General features: G+C 36.2%; 1 protein-coding gene across 5 annotated transcripts in view; it reads left to right on the top strand.

The window, feature by feature from the left end:
• The window catches only part of LOC127853296 (anoctamin-1-like), an 88279-nt gene that overhangs the window by 55908 nt on the left and 16019 nt on the right, over nt 1–16352 (top strand). For all 5 annotated transcript variants that reach the window (XM_052387692.1, XM_052387690.1, XM_052387689.1 and 2 more), the window contains 11 exons: nt 2279–2334; nt 2915–3018; nt 3733–3867; nt 5166–5326; nt 7152–7234; nt 7986–8135; nt 10950–11150; nt 12471–12619; nt 13699–13753; nt 14309–14409; nt 16081–16223. In XM_052387692.1, the coding sequence (XP_052243652.1) occupies nt 2279–2334; nt 2915–3018; nt 3733–3867; nt 5166–5326; nt 7152–7234; nt 7986–8135; nt 10950–11150; nt 12471–12619; nt 13699–13753; nt 14309–14409; nt 16081–16223 (1338 nt within the window). The remainder of the gene's footprint in view (nt 1–2278; nt 2335–2914; nt 3019–3732; nt 3868–5165; nt 5327–7151; nt 7235–7985; nt 8136–10949; nt 11151–12470; nt 12620–13698; nt 13754–14308; nt 14410–16080; nt 16224–16352) is intronic.

Raw genomic sequence — 16352 nt, 5'->3', positions numbered from 1 at the left:
GTCGGCTCTCTAATTCAGGTAGTTTTCATCCGAGCTTCACCTGGTCAGAAGTCGTATCTAGATGATGTGTAGGTAAAGTTCGAACATGGGCCATGCAGGCTCAAAAACAAGGTCACGGGGTCACTAAGTGCGTTTAAAACATTGAGCATGGTGTCCGCTGTTTTATGTGAAGACAACATGCAACATATTCTTTGTCAATGCAGCATGTGGGGGTATTCATTACCTCTGTGACAAAGCTCTAAATATGAACAATGACAACCATAATTATGAACAATGACAACCATAATTATGAACAATGACAATCATAATTATGAACAATGACAACCATATGAACCATGAAAATTGTTGTGAACATCCTTCTAATCCCTTACTTAGAATATTAAGCCTATTGTAATGAATTTAATCATATTGTAAGGAAAATTGTGAGAATGACAAATAAATGCATTATGATCACTAGGGTGGCCTTGACATTGATAAGTAAACAATATTTGAGGTGCAATAATTGTCATCATCACTTACAGTAAGGCACAATGTCTTTATTTTCAATTTTGAAATGTTCGTAATTAAATCAAATATTATAAAGCTCATCAACCTTAATAAATATAATGAATATTATTATTGCAATAACATGCTATCACTTATCTACTTGGAGTGGTTTGAAGTTGAGTTTTAACATAAAACACCACAATTAACAATTCCCTACTCTCTCTTAATCTATCAGCCTTTCTTTGACTGTATATTTTCACATTGATTAATAAAAAAATAAAGTTTAAAAAAGAAAAATTCAGATAATAAGTTATAGACATGAAATTAATATTAATACAAAATAAAAGGATCTTAAACGTTGGATATTGTATAGCCTTCAATTAAGTGTTCAACAATATAATTATAGTCTTGTTCTAGGAAAATGGGGCTTAATGCATGTGCAGTTTGCACAGACTAGTCTAAAACAACAATTTCTGCTTTCATGGCATTTAAAGTAAAAAAATCCAGATAAGACAGAAAATGTTCATTGTATGATGTTTTCTATCAGCCGCATTGTTTCAACTTATTGACCTGTGCGGACTTCATAGCCTAATCTGGGACAACACTTTATATAAATGCATTAAGCCCAGTTTTCCCAGAATGTGGCTCTTGTGATAATATAGTACAGACAAATCTTAATGAATTATGATCCACTGTTAGGCATGTACTTAACATGTTAGTCTATTGTTACATTGCCTATGCTTTTACACTGGTACATTTGAAATGTCTGCTACTGTATATTTATCACGCTGACAGCTGAAAAGAGTGGCACTATTCAGGCATGTGCCAATGTCAGTGTCAATCTGCAAGGTATACCCAGTGTTGTGATCGCTTCCATGCAATGGGCATGATGTTTTATTATTATTGTTTGTATTTATCGGTAGAAATTGAAAAAATTGGCTTTTAACATCATTGAATGGGCTGTTTTAAAATAACTCGCCTCAAACGATTTCAATTTGAAGAGAGTGTTTTATGTGAAACACCTGATTTTCTTTGCTTGGTAGTAAAAGTTACTTAAGAGAACCAAATACAGATTGTCCGGTCATCGTTATTTGTCAGGCACTAAAAAAATTATTGTTCAAAATAAACAAATTGTACAGCTTTTTGTGTCCAAACTTGTGTCATTTTGTTGTAAATGTCTTTGAAAAATCTAGTTGATATTGTAGTTTTGATAATTGTATGTATTATTGTTTCTCAGTTCTTTGTTTTACTAAATGTCAAGTGTGAATTTCAGACACCGCTCTGATGCACTCCAGTCTAATCACTTCTTGTACACAAATTCAATATTTCCGTTTTCTCTTATTTTCTTTGAAAAAAAATTCTTAAATCATACAATCATTGGACCATGGGTTGTTTAAAACAGTTTAAGTAAAGATTCATATTTGAATGTGCATTTCCTTCTGTTAGTTTGCCTGATTTCAAGTCAGCTAGAACTTCGGACAGTTGGCTTTATGTTAACTTAAGACACATAAGCACAGTTTAACAGAGACCAGGGCCCAAGACTATAAATATCGAGCCATGGCTTATTCTTAATTTTAAATGTTGAACTAATGGAAACAAAGCTCAATTGTTTAAATCATTCTGATTACATGTATGTCAATTGTTTAAGCTGACACTAATTTAAGTAAGAATTGTTTTTTAAAATTGAACTCTAGAAGATGCCAAAGCACCTTATTATTTTCAGAATAGTCAATTTTGCATAATTAAACCAGACATAATTTTACCTGACATATGTGATCTGTGTCTGTTGCAGGTATCAAGAAGATGTTGGCAGACGGCTTCTACAGTGCTGCTTATCCACTACATGAGGTCAGCAATTCTTCATTGGTGTCAAATTGGAAAGCAAAATAAATTCCAAATATGAGACACTTTTTGAGAAAACCAGGCTAAATGCATATAAAGTCTTGTCCCAGATTAGTCTTCTTCACAAAAATCAAGAATAGGCAAAAAGTGTTGTCCATGATTAACCTGTGTTGACTGCACAGGCTGATCTGGGACAATATATTATACAATTTGCATTAAGCCCAGTTTTTTCAGAGGTTGGCTGATTTTGTGTAGACTCATGAATGCTTAATGACTGAGTAATATATATGTATGTTTACCCTTTACTCATTCATAAGCGCACTTTTTCCCATTTGTTGTCCCTTTAAAAATCAAATTACATTAAAGACCTTAGTACTACATTCAAGTTTTTAAGGATTCCTTTCCAGCCCTAAGATGCTGATGAGATGCAAACAGCATGAAACCTATACAGCCGGGGAGTTACTTGCAGGCTGTTCTTGTTTTATGCTGGTTGCATATAGCCATTTTTACTTTTCGTCTGAGCAAGAAAGGGTTTAATGAGCCACAGCATGCTAAAATGGGTCTTAAACCATGTTGGTATATTCAGGGCCACTGGAAAGAAGGATCTATGATGAACACTCGTAAACTGCTGTATGAGAACTGGGCGTACTGGAGGAAGTGCTTAAAGATGCAGCCACTTGAGTACATCAGGTAACCATAGATACTGTATGAAGTGTATTGTTTCTTCAAGATGCAGCCTCTCGAGTACATCAGGTTACCATAGATATTGTACAGTGTTTTTTTAGAAAATTGTTTGGCCAAAATTTTTGCCCTATTTTTCATGTCGAAAAGTATATATAAGACACATATCTTTTCCAAATGATTGCCTTAAACTCCGAATTAAAGGTTTAAAATGCAACATTTAGTTCATTTCTCTTTCAAGCTCTGTGTTGAGCTTTAGTAAATCTACCATTGAAAACACGTATTCTCAATTTTAAATCATTTTTTAAAGCAAAAAAAATACATCAAAACGGTGAAAAGAACACACTGTTGTATGAGGTTGATTTTTGAAAATGGCTCTAAATGGTCATGTGAATGGTATTGTCCATGGATTATAAATTGCAGGTAAATAGATGCTCACATGACTGTTTATGTTTCTTGGCACTACATCTCAGTTTGTTATTGCTATCTACACATTTATTGTCAGTAATAATACTATAAAAAATAAGAATAATACAACAAAATTATAACCGTAACATAAACACAAACATGTATTTTTTGTGTAAACCTGTGCATTTTTTTTAACAAAATTATAATGATTAATATATAGTGAAGACAATTTTGGAAAAGCATGTGTTCCTTTTATATTTTGGATACTGTGCAATAATACATTTATTCAACCAAATCTCTCCTTCCAATATTCAGGAACTACTTCGGCTCCCAGATAGCCCTGTATTTCGCCTGGCTGGGATTTTACACCCAGTTCCTTGTGCCACCGTCCATTATTGGTCTGGTCATCTTCCTCTATGGAACTATCTACATGGATGACAGCTATCCCAGGTACAGATCATTAATGGAGTGGCGTTCTGAGAAAAATGGGCATAATGCATGTGCGTAAAGTGTCGTCCCAGATACGCCAGTGCAGTCCGCATAGGCTAATCAGGGACGACACTTTCCGCTTTTATGGTATTTTTAGTTGCTAGGAGTCCCTCCTTACCGAAAATCAAGTTTAGGCATAAAGTGTCGTCCCTGATTAGCCTGTGCAGACTGCACAGGCTAATCTGGGACAACACTTTATGCACATGCATTAAACCCAGTTTTCTCAGAACATGACTCAATGTATCTTAAAGAGCCTTGCTCTGTGAAAACGGGGATAAATGCATGTGCGTAAAAAGAATAGCTTGTGCAATCCACACAGACTTATAAGGGACAACACTTTCTGCGTTTGTTTTATATTTCATTTAAAGGAAGTCTCTTCTTAACAAACATCCAGTTTAGGCTGAAAGTGTCTTACCTGATTAGCCAGTGTCAACTGCACAGGTTAATCTTGGACAGCACTTTAGGCACATGCTTTTAAACCCCTTTTTTCAATTGTGATTTATTTGTTTGGCGTAAAGAATCGTATTTTGTGTATTTTTTATATAATTCTACATGCTAATTTCATGGCAAAATGTGTTAGTCATTCTAAACTTTGTATGAACTTTAGTGAATCAACACTTACTCATTAAGTACATGTATATTGGCATCCTTTGAGGAGCTAACTTCATGCTTAATATAGCACAGGCTAATCAGGGACGACAACACTTTCCCATTTTATTGTGTTTTTCGTTTAAAGACTTTTTTAAATAAAAATTCAGTTGAGCTGGAAAGTGCTGTCCTTGATTGTGTGGACTGCGCAGGCTAATCAAGGACAACACTTAAGGCTCATTAAGCCCTGTTGTCCCAGAACGCGTCTCCTATGACTGAATATGTCTGAACATGTGTGTAAATAAAGCTAGAAACAGACTCACATGGATGACTTATACCCTGCACCAATATTATTATGAGCCTGTTCTGAGAAAACTGGCCTTAATGCATGTGCGTAAAGTGTCGTCCCAGATTAGCCTGTGCAGTCCGCACAGGCTTATCAGGGAAGACACTTTCCACCTTAACTAGATTTTCGGTAAGGGGGGAATTCCTTGAAACTGAAAATACCATAACAGCGGAAAGTGTCATCACTGCTTAGCCTGTGCTGATTGCACAGGCTTATCTGGGATGACACTTTAAGCACATGCATTAAGCCCAGTTTTTTCAGCAAGCGGCTCTTAAATATAATGCATATTACATATTATTATTCATATTTGTCCTCTGGGTTGCAGCAAGGAGGTCTGTGATCCTTCCCTGAACATCACGATGTGCCCGCTGTGTGACTACCAGTGTGGCTACTGGAAGATCAACGCGTCCTGTAATGACTCCAAGTACAGCCGCATGTTTGACAACAATGGCACCGTCTTCTTTGCCATCTTCATGTCCTTGTGGGGTATGTTATGATAGGTTTATTCTTGTATGTTACTTTGTGTGATATTTCCTGCTGTGCATTGTTGATGTCTTTTAAAAATATATCAATTTGATATGAGCCTTTCTCTTAGAAGACCGGGCTTAATAAAATTGCTTTAAAAGTCATCTCAGATTAGCATGTGCAGTAAGAACATTCTTGTCATAAATTACAGTTTCCGCTTTTTTTATGGAATTTTTCGTTTCATAGAAAGTCTCTTCTTATCTTATTATTCTGATAAATCCAGAGTAGGCGGAAAGGGTTCTCCCTGTATAAGCCTTTGCAAACACTTTTCGCTCAATCATTAAGCCCCGCTTTCCCACAGCACACATATTTAGCTCATCTATTTTTTGAAAAAAAATTATGAGCTATTGTCATCACCTTGGCTTCGGCGTCGGCGTTGGCGTCCGGTTAAGTTTTGCGTTTAGGTCCACTTTTCTCAGAAAGTATCAATGCTATTGCATTCAAACTTGGTACACTTACTTACTATCATGAGGGGACTGGGCAGGCAAAGGTAGATAACTCTGGTGTGCATTTTGACAGAATTATGTGCTCTTTTTATACTTAGAAAATTGAAAATTTTGGTTAAGTTTTGTGTTTAGGTCCATTTTAATCCTTAAGTATCAAAGCTATTGCTTTCATACTTGCAACACTTACTAACTATCATAAGGGGACTGTGCAGGCAAAGTTATGTAACTCTGACTGGCATTTTGACAGAATTATGTGCCCTTTTTATACTTGGGAAATTGAAAATTTGGTTAAGTTTTGTGTTTAGGTTTTTTTTATTCCTACAGTATCAAAGCTATTGCTTTCATACTTGCAACACTTATTAACTATCATAAGGGGACTGTGCAGACAAAGTTATGTAACTCTGACTGGCATTTAGACGGAATTATGGGCCCTTTATACTTAGAAAATTGAAAATTTGGTTAAGTTTTGTGTTTTGGTCCACTTTACCCCTAAAATATCATAGATATTGCTTTCATACTTGAAACACTCGCAAACTATCAAAAGGGTACAGAAAAAGGACAAGTTGCATAACTCTGGTTGTCATTTTTACGGAATTATGGCCCTTTTTTGAATATATGGTTACATTTTGTGTTTCGATCCACTTTACTTCTAAAGTATCAAGGCTATTGCTTTCAAACTTCAAATACTTTCATGCTATCATGAGGTTACTGTATCTGGCAAATTGAATTTTACCTTGACCTTTGAATGACCTTGACTATTAAATTTTGCTAAAATTTCCATAACTTCTGTATTTATGATTAGATTTGATTGATACTTTGACAAAACTACTCTTACCTGACATACCACAATAGACTCCACCCAAACATCCTCCATGCCCTCCCCCCCTCCCTCCCCCCCCCCCCCCCGAATCTCCCCCCCCCCTATTTTTTTTTTTTTTTTTTTTTTTTAAGATCATCTAAAAAATGACCACCACACCCTCTCACTATACCCCCCCCCCCACCCCCAGTTTTTTTTTAAACGGTTAAAAAACACAAATATTTATTTTTATTATTTTATTTTTGAAATACCGTCCAACCATCGCACCCAAGAATCCCCTCCCCCCCCCCCCCACCCCCCCCTCCCCCCCCCCCCCTCGGGTTTTTTTTTGCATTTTTTTTCCCCCATTTTTGGGAGATAATGTAATAAATGTCCACACCCCCACACTATACACCCCTCTTCTCTCCACCCCTCCCTCCTTTGTGATTGAAATTGAGAGTCCCTTCACCTTTAAAAAGAAAATAGATGAGCGGTCTGCACCCGCAAGGCGGTGCTCTTGTTAAAATCCTATTTTACATTGCAGGTACCCTGTTCCTGGAGTTCTGGAAGAGAAAACAATCAGTGATCCAGTACAACTGGGATCTGGTGGAGTTCATAAAGGAGGAGGTGGGTGTGGTCACAGGATTGGGCAATAATTGTGTGGGTGTGGTCACAGGATTGTGCAATACTAGTGTGGGTTTGGTCACAGGATCGCGCAATATTAGTGGCTGTGGTCACAGGATTGTGCAATACTTGTGGGCGTGGTCACTGGATTACACAATACTTGTGTGGGTGTGGTCACTGGATTGTGCAATTCTTGTGTGAGTTTGGTCACAGGATTGCACAATACATGTGGGTGTGGTCACAGGATTACGCAATACATGTGGGTATGATCAGAGGATCACTCAATATTAGTGGGTGTGGTCACAGGATTGGGCAATATTAGTTGATGTGGTCACAGGATCGCTCAATATTAGTGGGTGTGGTCACAAGATTGCGCAATATTAGTTGGTGTGGTCACAGGATTGCACAATACTTGTCGGTGTGGTCACAGGATTGCAAAAACTTTATAAAACATGTGTTATGATGCCATTTGTATTTTTTAAATTTTGATTACATGTTTAATTTTTTTTTTGTCTTTTCTCCAAATTAAATGGCAAATTATAGGATCCATAGAATGTTTTTATACTGTACATTTGCATAGTAATTATCTAATAATGAAGAAAATTTAAAGATGTCTTCATACAAGTCATTTTTAGCTGGGCTGTTTTCAAAATTTTAAAGAACTGGAGCAAAAGCCATGCAAAACATGAAATGGTTTTGATGACATCTGTTATTTGGATGACATGTTTATCTTTTTTTGTCTCTTACAACATAGGAGCCTCCGCGTCCAGAGTACCTGGCCAAGCTGGCCTCATACCCCGTGTTGAAGGTGAACCCCATCACAGGCATGAAAGAGCCCCACCTGCCCTTTTGGAGACGACGGTTCCCAACATTTGTGCTGTCTTACAGCTTCATGCTCTTAACGGTGATTAGTGCTGGGGACCAGAGGGTGGGGGAAATGGTTAAATACAGAAATACCCGATGAGTTTTAATGTCATAAATACATACCTGCTATCCCTAGCTATACCTTTCTAGGAGGGTTAGCTTCTCCAGAAATCTTCAAGTGCCGGAATTCGGCCACCTCTCCAACTGAAAACAGATTCAGGTTAAACAAAGTACAATGTAACCTAACCGGAAATCAAGAACCGTAACTCATCTTACTTTTCATACAATTATGAAAATATAAAACGATTAGCGGGGTTGGGAGGTGGGACTTACCGATAGCAGGTAAGTATTTAATAATAAAAATGAATTTTATTTTAAGAAAATTTGTTTTTATTTGCTTATAACACTTTTATAGAGTAACATTTCATATTACTTTATTTCAAAAACAAATTATATTTTATAAAAAAATATTTCATGGGATTACAACCAATTTGTTTTAAATATGAGAATGTGATATATTAATACTTAATAAGGAAGAATACACTATTTTTTTAGTGGCAAAAGATTAAATCTGACTAATTTTGGTCATATTTTACTTCATAGCATAAATATAGGATCTGGCATGGGTTGTCATATCATACCATATTTTATTAAACGAGTTCAGGAATTTTGTGAGTAAGCGAGCCTTTGGTGAGCTTACTAACAAATTTTTCTGTACAAGTTTAATAAAATATGGTATGATATGACAACGGATGTCAGATCTTTTTTATCACATGCTTTTAAATGAGCAAATTAAATAAATATTTACGCTAACATAATGATAAATTCCGAATGTTGTTTACATTTCGTGACGTCATTTCACGTTGCACCGTCATTTCAGCAAAATAACAAAATGCGATAAGTCAATAAACCAAAACTCAGCCAATGAAAACGCTTATAAATGTTGTATTACACATGTGTAATATACAAAAAATATGTAATGGTTATATTACATGGCAAACAGGGTATTGTATGTGATAAAATAAAATACTTTTCCTTTTGCTAGTCAATATGTATTTGACAAAACTTTTATGCTATGACATATCAAATGAAAGGTGGTGCCTCTGTAGTATTTCCATTAATAATGCAACTACCCTGGCTTTCCTGACCTGCTAATTGCTATTTATCTTGGAAGGTAATCATACATGCCAGAATTGTTCAGGTCCAAATCGGGACTTTCCATAAATAATTGTCAGGACATTTTACCAAAAAGCGGGACACCTAAAATTCAATCAATCCACCTTTCCTATATACTCAACAGTCAGTATATTATTTACAAAAACTCTTAATTTCTGCCCAATCTTGACGATAAATGTGTGTTCAGAATTTCGTGAACACAGACGTTCTCCATTTTACGGAAGTAAACACACTCCATAAATTAAAATGAGGGGTATCCCCGTATGCCTTGATTTGTCATCCAATTGGTACAGGGATATCCCCTTGAACATATGTAAATCGCGTGACACGATGTGAGTGCATCGAGCAATGTTCTTATTCAACCAATCGTAAATTGACTCTAAATTTAGATTGATGCAATATGTACAAACTATTTTCTGAAAATCAGTTGAAAACGAAAGGTAATTTGTGAGAAACATCAATGTATATTGGTCATCATTCAATTTGTTTGATGTACAAAATCGGTGTTTTGACAGGATTTATAACCTTAGGTTGTATAATAAACAGGATAAAAGTATCGTTGGACTTGATTGGGCCATGAAATACAAACACAGGTGGCGTTAATTTCTGTACGATACATCTTTCGACAGCAATTAGCGACCCCTATCATAAAAACACCATGGTGTGAATGCTGATTAAATAAATAAGTTGCCGGTAAATCGCTGATAAGGTGTCAAAAACAACACTGGTGCACTCGAGTAGTAGAAGTGGGTTGTTAATTGGGGACAATAAAGGGATTAGCGATGATAAGTTTTAGCCAGAAAGTGCTCGAAAAGCGAATTTTATTGGGAACTTATAGACCTTATATTGTTTTTAACGAATGTCGGGACAAATCGTCTCATATCGGGATGCCGGGACAAAGAGCCCAAAAGCTGGACTGTCCCGCCGAGATCGGGACGTCTGGCATGTATGAAGGTAATTGGTGTGAAGGAACACCTGGATGGTTGGGCCATCGGTTTAAAAAATGAGCATTGCTCAAGGGAAATTGGGCTTAATGAATGTGTCTTAAGTGTCGTCCCTGATTAGCCTGTCCCTCCTTAAGTGGATTTTTCCCTTAGAAAAGATTTGCTTTAAACAAACAATACAATAACAGCGGAAAGTGTTTTCCCTGATTAGCCTTCGCATACTGCACACGCTTATCTGAGACGACACTTTACGCACATGCTTTAAACCCCATTTTCCCAGAGTGAGACTCAATTATTTGCGCCTCAATTAAAAGTCCATGTGAGTGATGTTTCCTCCTTTTGGCTGATTTCTTCTCTTTCAATGTCAAACTTGTTTTACAAATTAACTTTGCTTGATCTATAAACAAATGAAGAGTTTAGTTGAACCCTTTTAGGGAGGCAGGGCATTTTCCTCTCCTGAAGTGAGTCTTAACCCTTTATCACTCAAAAACGCACTTTGACGCATTTGTTATCCTTTAGAAAATCAAATTCAAGATGAGGTTTTCTTAATTGATTCGCATTTTAAAGGTTTCATTTTCAACTATTAGGTACTGATGAGCAGCAAACCACATCAGACCTGAACAGAATGCGAGTTACTTGCAGGCTCTTCTGGTTTTATGCTGGTTTCATATAATCATTTTCACTTCCCCCTTTGAGCGGTTAAGGATTAAATCACAACTCTGATGGCATTACAGATGGCGATAGCGGTGGGAGGTGTTGTGGGGGTCATAGCGTACCGGGTGTCCATACTGGCCGCTCTACAGCTCATTGAGAAAGACGGACCGAAGAACGGCACCATGGGCAGCACCCAGCATCTTATCCAAAATAATGCCAGCATCATCACCACCATCACCGCTGCATGCATCAACTTGATTCTGATCATGATACTCAACTTGGTATGTCAGAGTAGAAAGCTTTTTTTATGGATAAAATTATATGTGTTTTTAACCAGGTTTTCCGAAGGAAAAAACTGGTTATTAGATTGGCGAATGCGGGCGGGCTAGCTGGCTGGCTGGCGGGCTGGCGGGCAGGCGGAACAAGCTTGTCCGGGCCATAACTATGTCGTTCATTGTCAGATTTTAAAATCATTTGGCACATTTGTTCACCATCATTGGACGGTGTGTCGCGCGAAATAATTACGTCGATATCTCAAAGGTCAAGGTCACACTTTGAGTTCAAAGGTCAAAAATGGCCATAAATGAGCTTGTCCTGGCCATAACTATGTCATTCATTGTGAGATTTTAAAATCATTAGGCACATTTGTTCACCATCATGGGACGGTGTGTCGCACGAAAGAATCACGTCAATATCTCCAATGTCAAGGTCGCCACGACTAAAAATAGATTTTTTTTAAAACCAAACTTACAAAGGGGGTTAATTTTGTTTATTCATTTCAAAAGTTCAGTTTGAGTTTTCTCCCTTTATCAGATTTTTTTTCACAATGAAAACCTGGTTTTGTGACAATTTTGTCCCTTGTTTGCTTTAGCTTATAAAATAGGCTCATGTCTCATATCTCTTATCTCAATCAGGACTTGTTTCAGACTATTTTTAAGCAACATATTTTCCAATATGTACTCAGGGTTGTGATTTGTTTCCTCTTTTGAGCTGTTTTCCACCATTTTAATGTCAAAATAAGTTTAAAAATACACGTAGTTCTCAACTTTGCAGGATCTGTATACACATAAAAGGTTTTGTTGAATCTTGTATGGGGGATAGGGCGTTTTCCTCTCCTTAGGTGGTTCTTAAATCACACCCCTGAGTACTAGATCTAGTTTTTTGCAGGATTTAGATGTTGACATTCCAACTTGTAAAATCTGTATATTTCAGCCATATTTTTAAATTGTGAAAACTGGTCTGCTCCGCCATAACTTTGCCATAAATTGATTGATTTTAAAATTACTGTTCACAAATGCCTACCATCACAAGACCTCAATTCGTTTGTAGCACTCATCCCCCTAAGTATAATCAAGTGATGGTAGCCATTTGAAGTAAGCTATATCAACAAATGTAAATGTATGACAAATTTATGGCTAAGACAGGAATTTTCAAGCTTCTTATAGCCAAATTTGACCTTTGACCTCTAAGTGTGACATTAACCTTTTCAGACTTTAAAGAAAATTTTGTAAATTATTTTTAACTGACTCTCAAATCGTTTTCAAATGATTTTTTCCTTGTAAAAAAGTAAATAATGCCAAATCCCACTGTTATGTGTTCAGATATACTCGCGGGTGGCTGTGTGGCTGACAGACTTTGAGTGCCTGAGGACGCAGAGCGAGTACGACAACTCCATCAACATCAAGCTGTTCTCCTTACAGTTTGTCAACTACTACTCCTCCATTGTCTACATCGCTTTCTTCAAGGGCAGGTAAGTGAACTGCAACCAGTTTTTTATTTTAAACCTATTTATTTAGGCTTGATTGCATCGTAGGCCTAAGGGGTATTGAAATGCTGTCCAGTCCATTTCCTGGGTAGAACCAGTACATGGTGTCGTAAGGGAGATCGAAATAACACTCCCACAGTGAAAATCGAACCCATGTTCTCCTGGTTGCTAAACAGACATATCCACTTAGCCACAGTGCCTTTACCCTTTCCCACTCAAAAGCAAAGTAAAAATTGCTATGTGCAAACAGCATAAAACCAGAACAGCCTTTGAGTAACTGGCAGTCTGTTCAAGTTTTATGCTGATTGCTATTCATCAGTATCTTAGTTTAAGAAATAAAGTCTTTAAAACTTGAATCTAGTAAGAAAGGTCTTAAATTAAATTTAATTTATTCAGGGACTACAAATGCATGAAAATACATATCTAAATGGTAAAGGGTTAAATCACTTGTTTCCTAAGTATCTATGGAAAGACATAATTAAGTCAAAATGACTTGTGAATGTCAGTGCTTTTGACCATTTGTAAGCGATTTGATACTTTCAAGTGTAAAATTGCTGTTTTTACATTTTTATGCTCCCCAAAAATTTATTTTGGGGGGAGCATATAGTCGCCGCTTCGTCTGTCCGTCCGTGTGTCCGTCCGTGCACAATTTTTGTCCGGACTATTTCTCAGCAACTAATGACCGGAATTCAATGAAACTTTATGGGAAGCTTCACTACCAAGATGAGATGTGCATATTATCAGCAGGTTCTGGTCGGATGATTTTTCACAGAGTTATGGCCCTTTGAAATTTTCTTTAAAAAAAATTCTTGTCCCCCAAACTACTGTGCCCTCAAGACGTTTCCTTTTATCTGAATATATAGTGCAATATTGTGACAAAAAAAAACTTTGGGGAGCATCACCCGTCTCCGACGGTTTCTTGTTACATTTTATTATTACAGTTGAATTTTGTACCATTTAGGAAAAGTGTTTGTGTTGAAAACAGAAGTATTTATCTGCATGGTGTCTTAATCTTGCATCTGAAACATGGACACATCTAATCTTGCAATGCCTCCCATTTCCAGGTTAGTGGGACGACCTGGGGCCTACAACATGGCATTTGGTGCTAGACAGGAGGAGGTAACAAAGATACTTCGAATTGTTAAATAATTCTTTTTGACTTTTTTTAAAATCATCTGAGGTAAATAGTTAAAACTGTAGAATAGAATTTGATTTTGTGTATTTCTTTATCAGTGAATTGATAGTGTCTTGTCTTATTCACTGTTACAGTGACCGTAAAAGTTAGGAAAATCTTACTTTTTCACATATAACACTGGCAGCCGTATTAATTTGCATTAGCACACTTTTTGTAAGTGATTTCTTTGGCTGTTGTTTTTCAATCTTCAAATCAAAATCAGTCTTTCAATTTGTAGATTATGCAAAAGATTATAGAAAGAATGAACGCCTTTAATAAAATTGTGCTGAATGGCAAATCAGATACATTAAAAGTAGCAGTTAAAGTATCATTATAAATTAAATTGAAATAAAAATAACTTTCTATGTGATATCTTTATCATATCTATGTTATTCAAGTAGCATTGTATATCTGCATAATATAGGTAAATGTATTTATTGTTAAAATCCTGCATTGTAAACTATTATTTCTCACATATATCCCAGCATGCCTTGTTTCAGTGTGGTGCAGGCGGCTGTCTAATAGAGCTGTGCCTTCAGCTAGCCATCATCATGGCTGGCAAACAACTCATTCAAAACAATCTACTAGAGATAGTCCTTCCGTAAGTCATTATGTCTGATACAGATTTGTATAGAAGTAAACAAATCATTCAGATCAATCTACTTGAGATAGTCCTTCCACTCGTCATTATGTCTGATACAGATATGTATAGAAGTAAACAAATCATTCAGAACAATCTACTTGAGATAGTCCTTCCGTAAGCCATTATTCTGATACAGATATGTATAGAAGTAAACAAATCATTCAGAACAATCTACTAGTGCTTCCATTAGTCAGTATGTTGAATACAGATATGTATATATAGAAACAAATCATTCAAGACAATCTATTAGAGATAGTCTTTTTTTTATTATGCCTGTTTGTATATATGTATACAAGTCATGTAACTGAAAAACTTGCTTATACTTTATAATCAGCGAATAATATAACTGGTTTACAATCTTCTTTTACTTTTCAAATTTATATAAAATTACTTGGAGGATGTATATTATTTTTGTATTTTTTAAACTTTAAATCTCCATTAGTACTGAACACGCACTACTAAATATGATTGATGAAGTGTGTTGAAAGGTGAACTCTATTGTATTTTATCATAATATTTCATGAAAATTAATATTCCTTTATTAAATATAGGCAGAAATACATCTAAATATAAATTAAACATAATAAAAATAGGATCTGGCACGAGTTGTCATATCATACCATATTTTATTAAACGAGTTCATGAATTTTGTTAGTAAGTGAGCCTTTGGCGAGCTTACTAACGAATTTCCTGGACGAGTTTAATAAAATGTGGTATGATTTGACAACGAGTGTCAGATCTATTTTATCATGTGCTTTTAAATGAGCAAATTAAATAAATATCCATGCAAACATAATGGTAAATCCCGAATGTTGTTTACATTTCGTGACGTCATTTGACGTTGCAACGTCATTTCAGCAAAATAACAAAATGCGATTGGTCAATAAACGAAAACTAAGCCAATGAAAACGCTTAAAAATGTTGTATTACACATGTGTAATATAACAAAATATGTAATGGTTGTATTACATGGAAAACAGGGTATAGCATGTGACAAAAAATTGCTAGAAAACAAACAAAATAATTTATATAGTTATCTTATGAGCGTTGCTGTGGGAAAATCGAGCTGAGTACATACACACAGGCTAATCAGGGACATAACTTACTGTTTTATGTTGATTTTTGCCTAGAATACTCTTCTTTAAAACCAAATATACCATTTAAGAGTAAAGTGTCAGCACTGATTAACATGTGCAGACTGCACAGGCTAATCTTGTGATGTCACTTAATGCATGCATTTAAGCCCAGTTTTCCCAGAACAATGACCAAGTATGCTTAATCCTTTCAGTGCCGGAACCGAATTTTAAAGGCTTTTGCAAACAGTTTGGATCCTGATGAGACGCCACAGAACGTGGCGTCTCATCAGGATCCAAACTGTTTGCTATTCTGATAGTATTCTTTGAAAAAAATCTAAGAAAATGCTATTTTAGAAATTCTGCAGACGACATTTTAGCAGACGACAAATTACCCAGCATGCAAAGGGTTAATGTGAACAGTCACAAATATACATATCAATTATCTTTATTGAAAATGACCTGAAAAACCTCATTAACTTTAATGATAAATAACATGTTTCAAATTTTCAATTAAGTTTATTGGTCATCGCCACAAATGTTGTTGTTGTTGTAGGAAGGCGATCAAGATGCTGAAGCGATTGTACCGGCGTAAGTGGCTGAAGGAGACGGCTGAGCAGAAGGCCAAGATGGCCGCCTGGGAGAAGGACTATCAGCTAGAGGAACACTCCAGCCTCTACCATGAGTACCTGGAAATGGGTAGGTGACTGCATTTACTTCCTACTGTTGTATGTCTGTGACCGATTGTGGTTTGGTCTGGGAAAACTGGGCTTTATGCATGAGCGTAAATTGTCCTCCCAGGTAAGCCTGTGAAGTCTGCACAGGCTT

This window comes from Dreissena polymorpha, chromosome 12 (genome assembly GCF_020536995.1).
Source record: "Dreissena polymorpha isolate Duluth1 chromosome 12, UMN_Dpol_1.0, whole genome shotgun sequence".
In the NCBI taxonomy this organism is placed as follows: domain Eukaryota; kingdom Metazoa; phylum Mollusca; class Bivalvia; order Myida; family Dreissenidae; genus Dreissena; species Dreissena polymorpha.
Note: the sequence above shows the minus strand (reverse complement) of the source record. Positions and strands in the feature narration are given on the sequence as shown.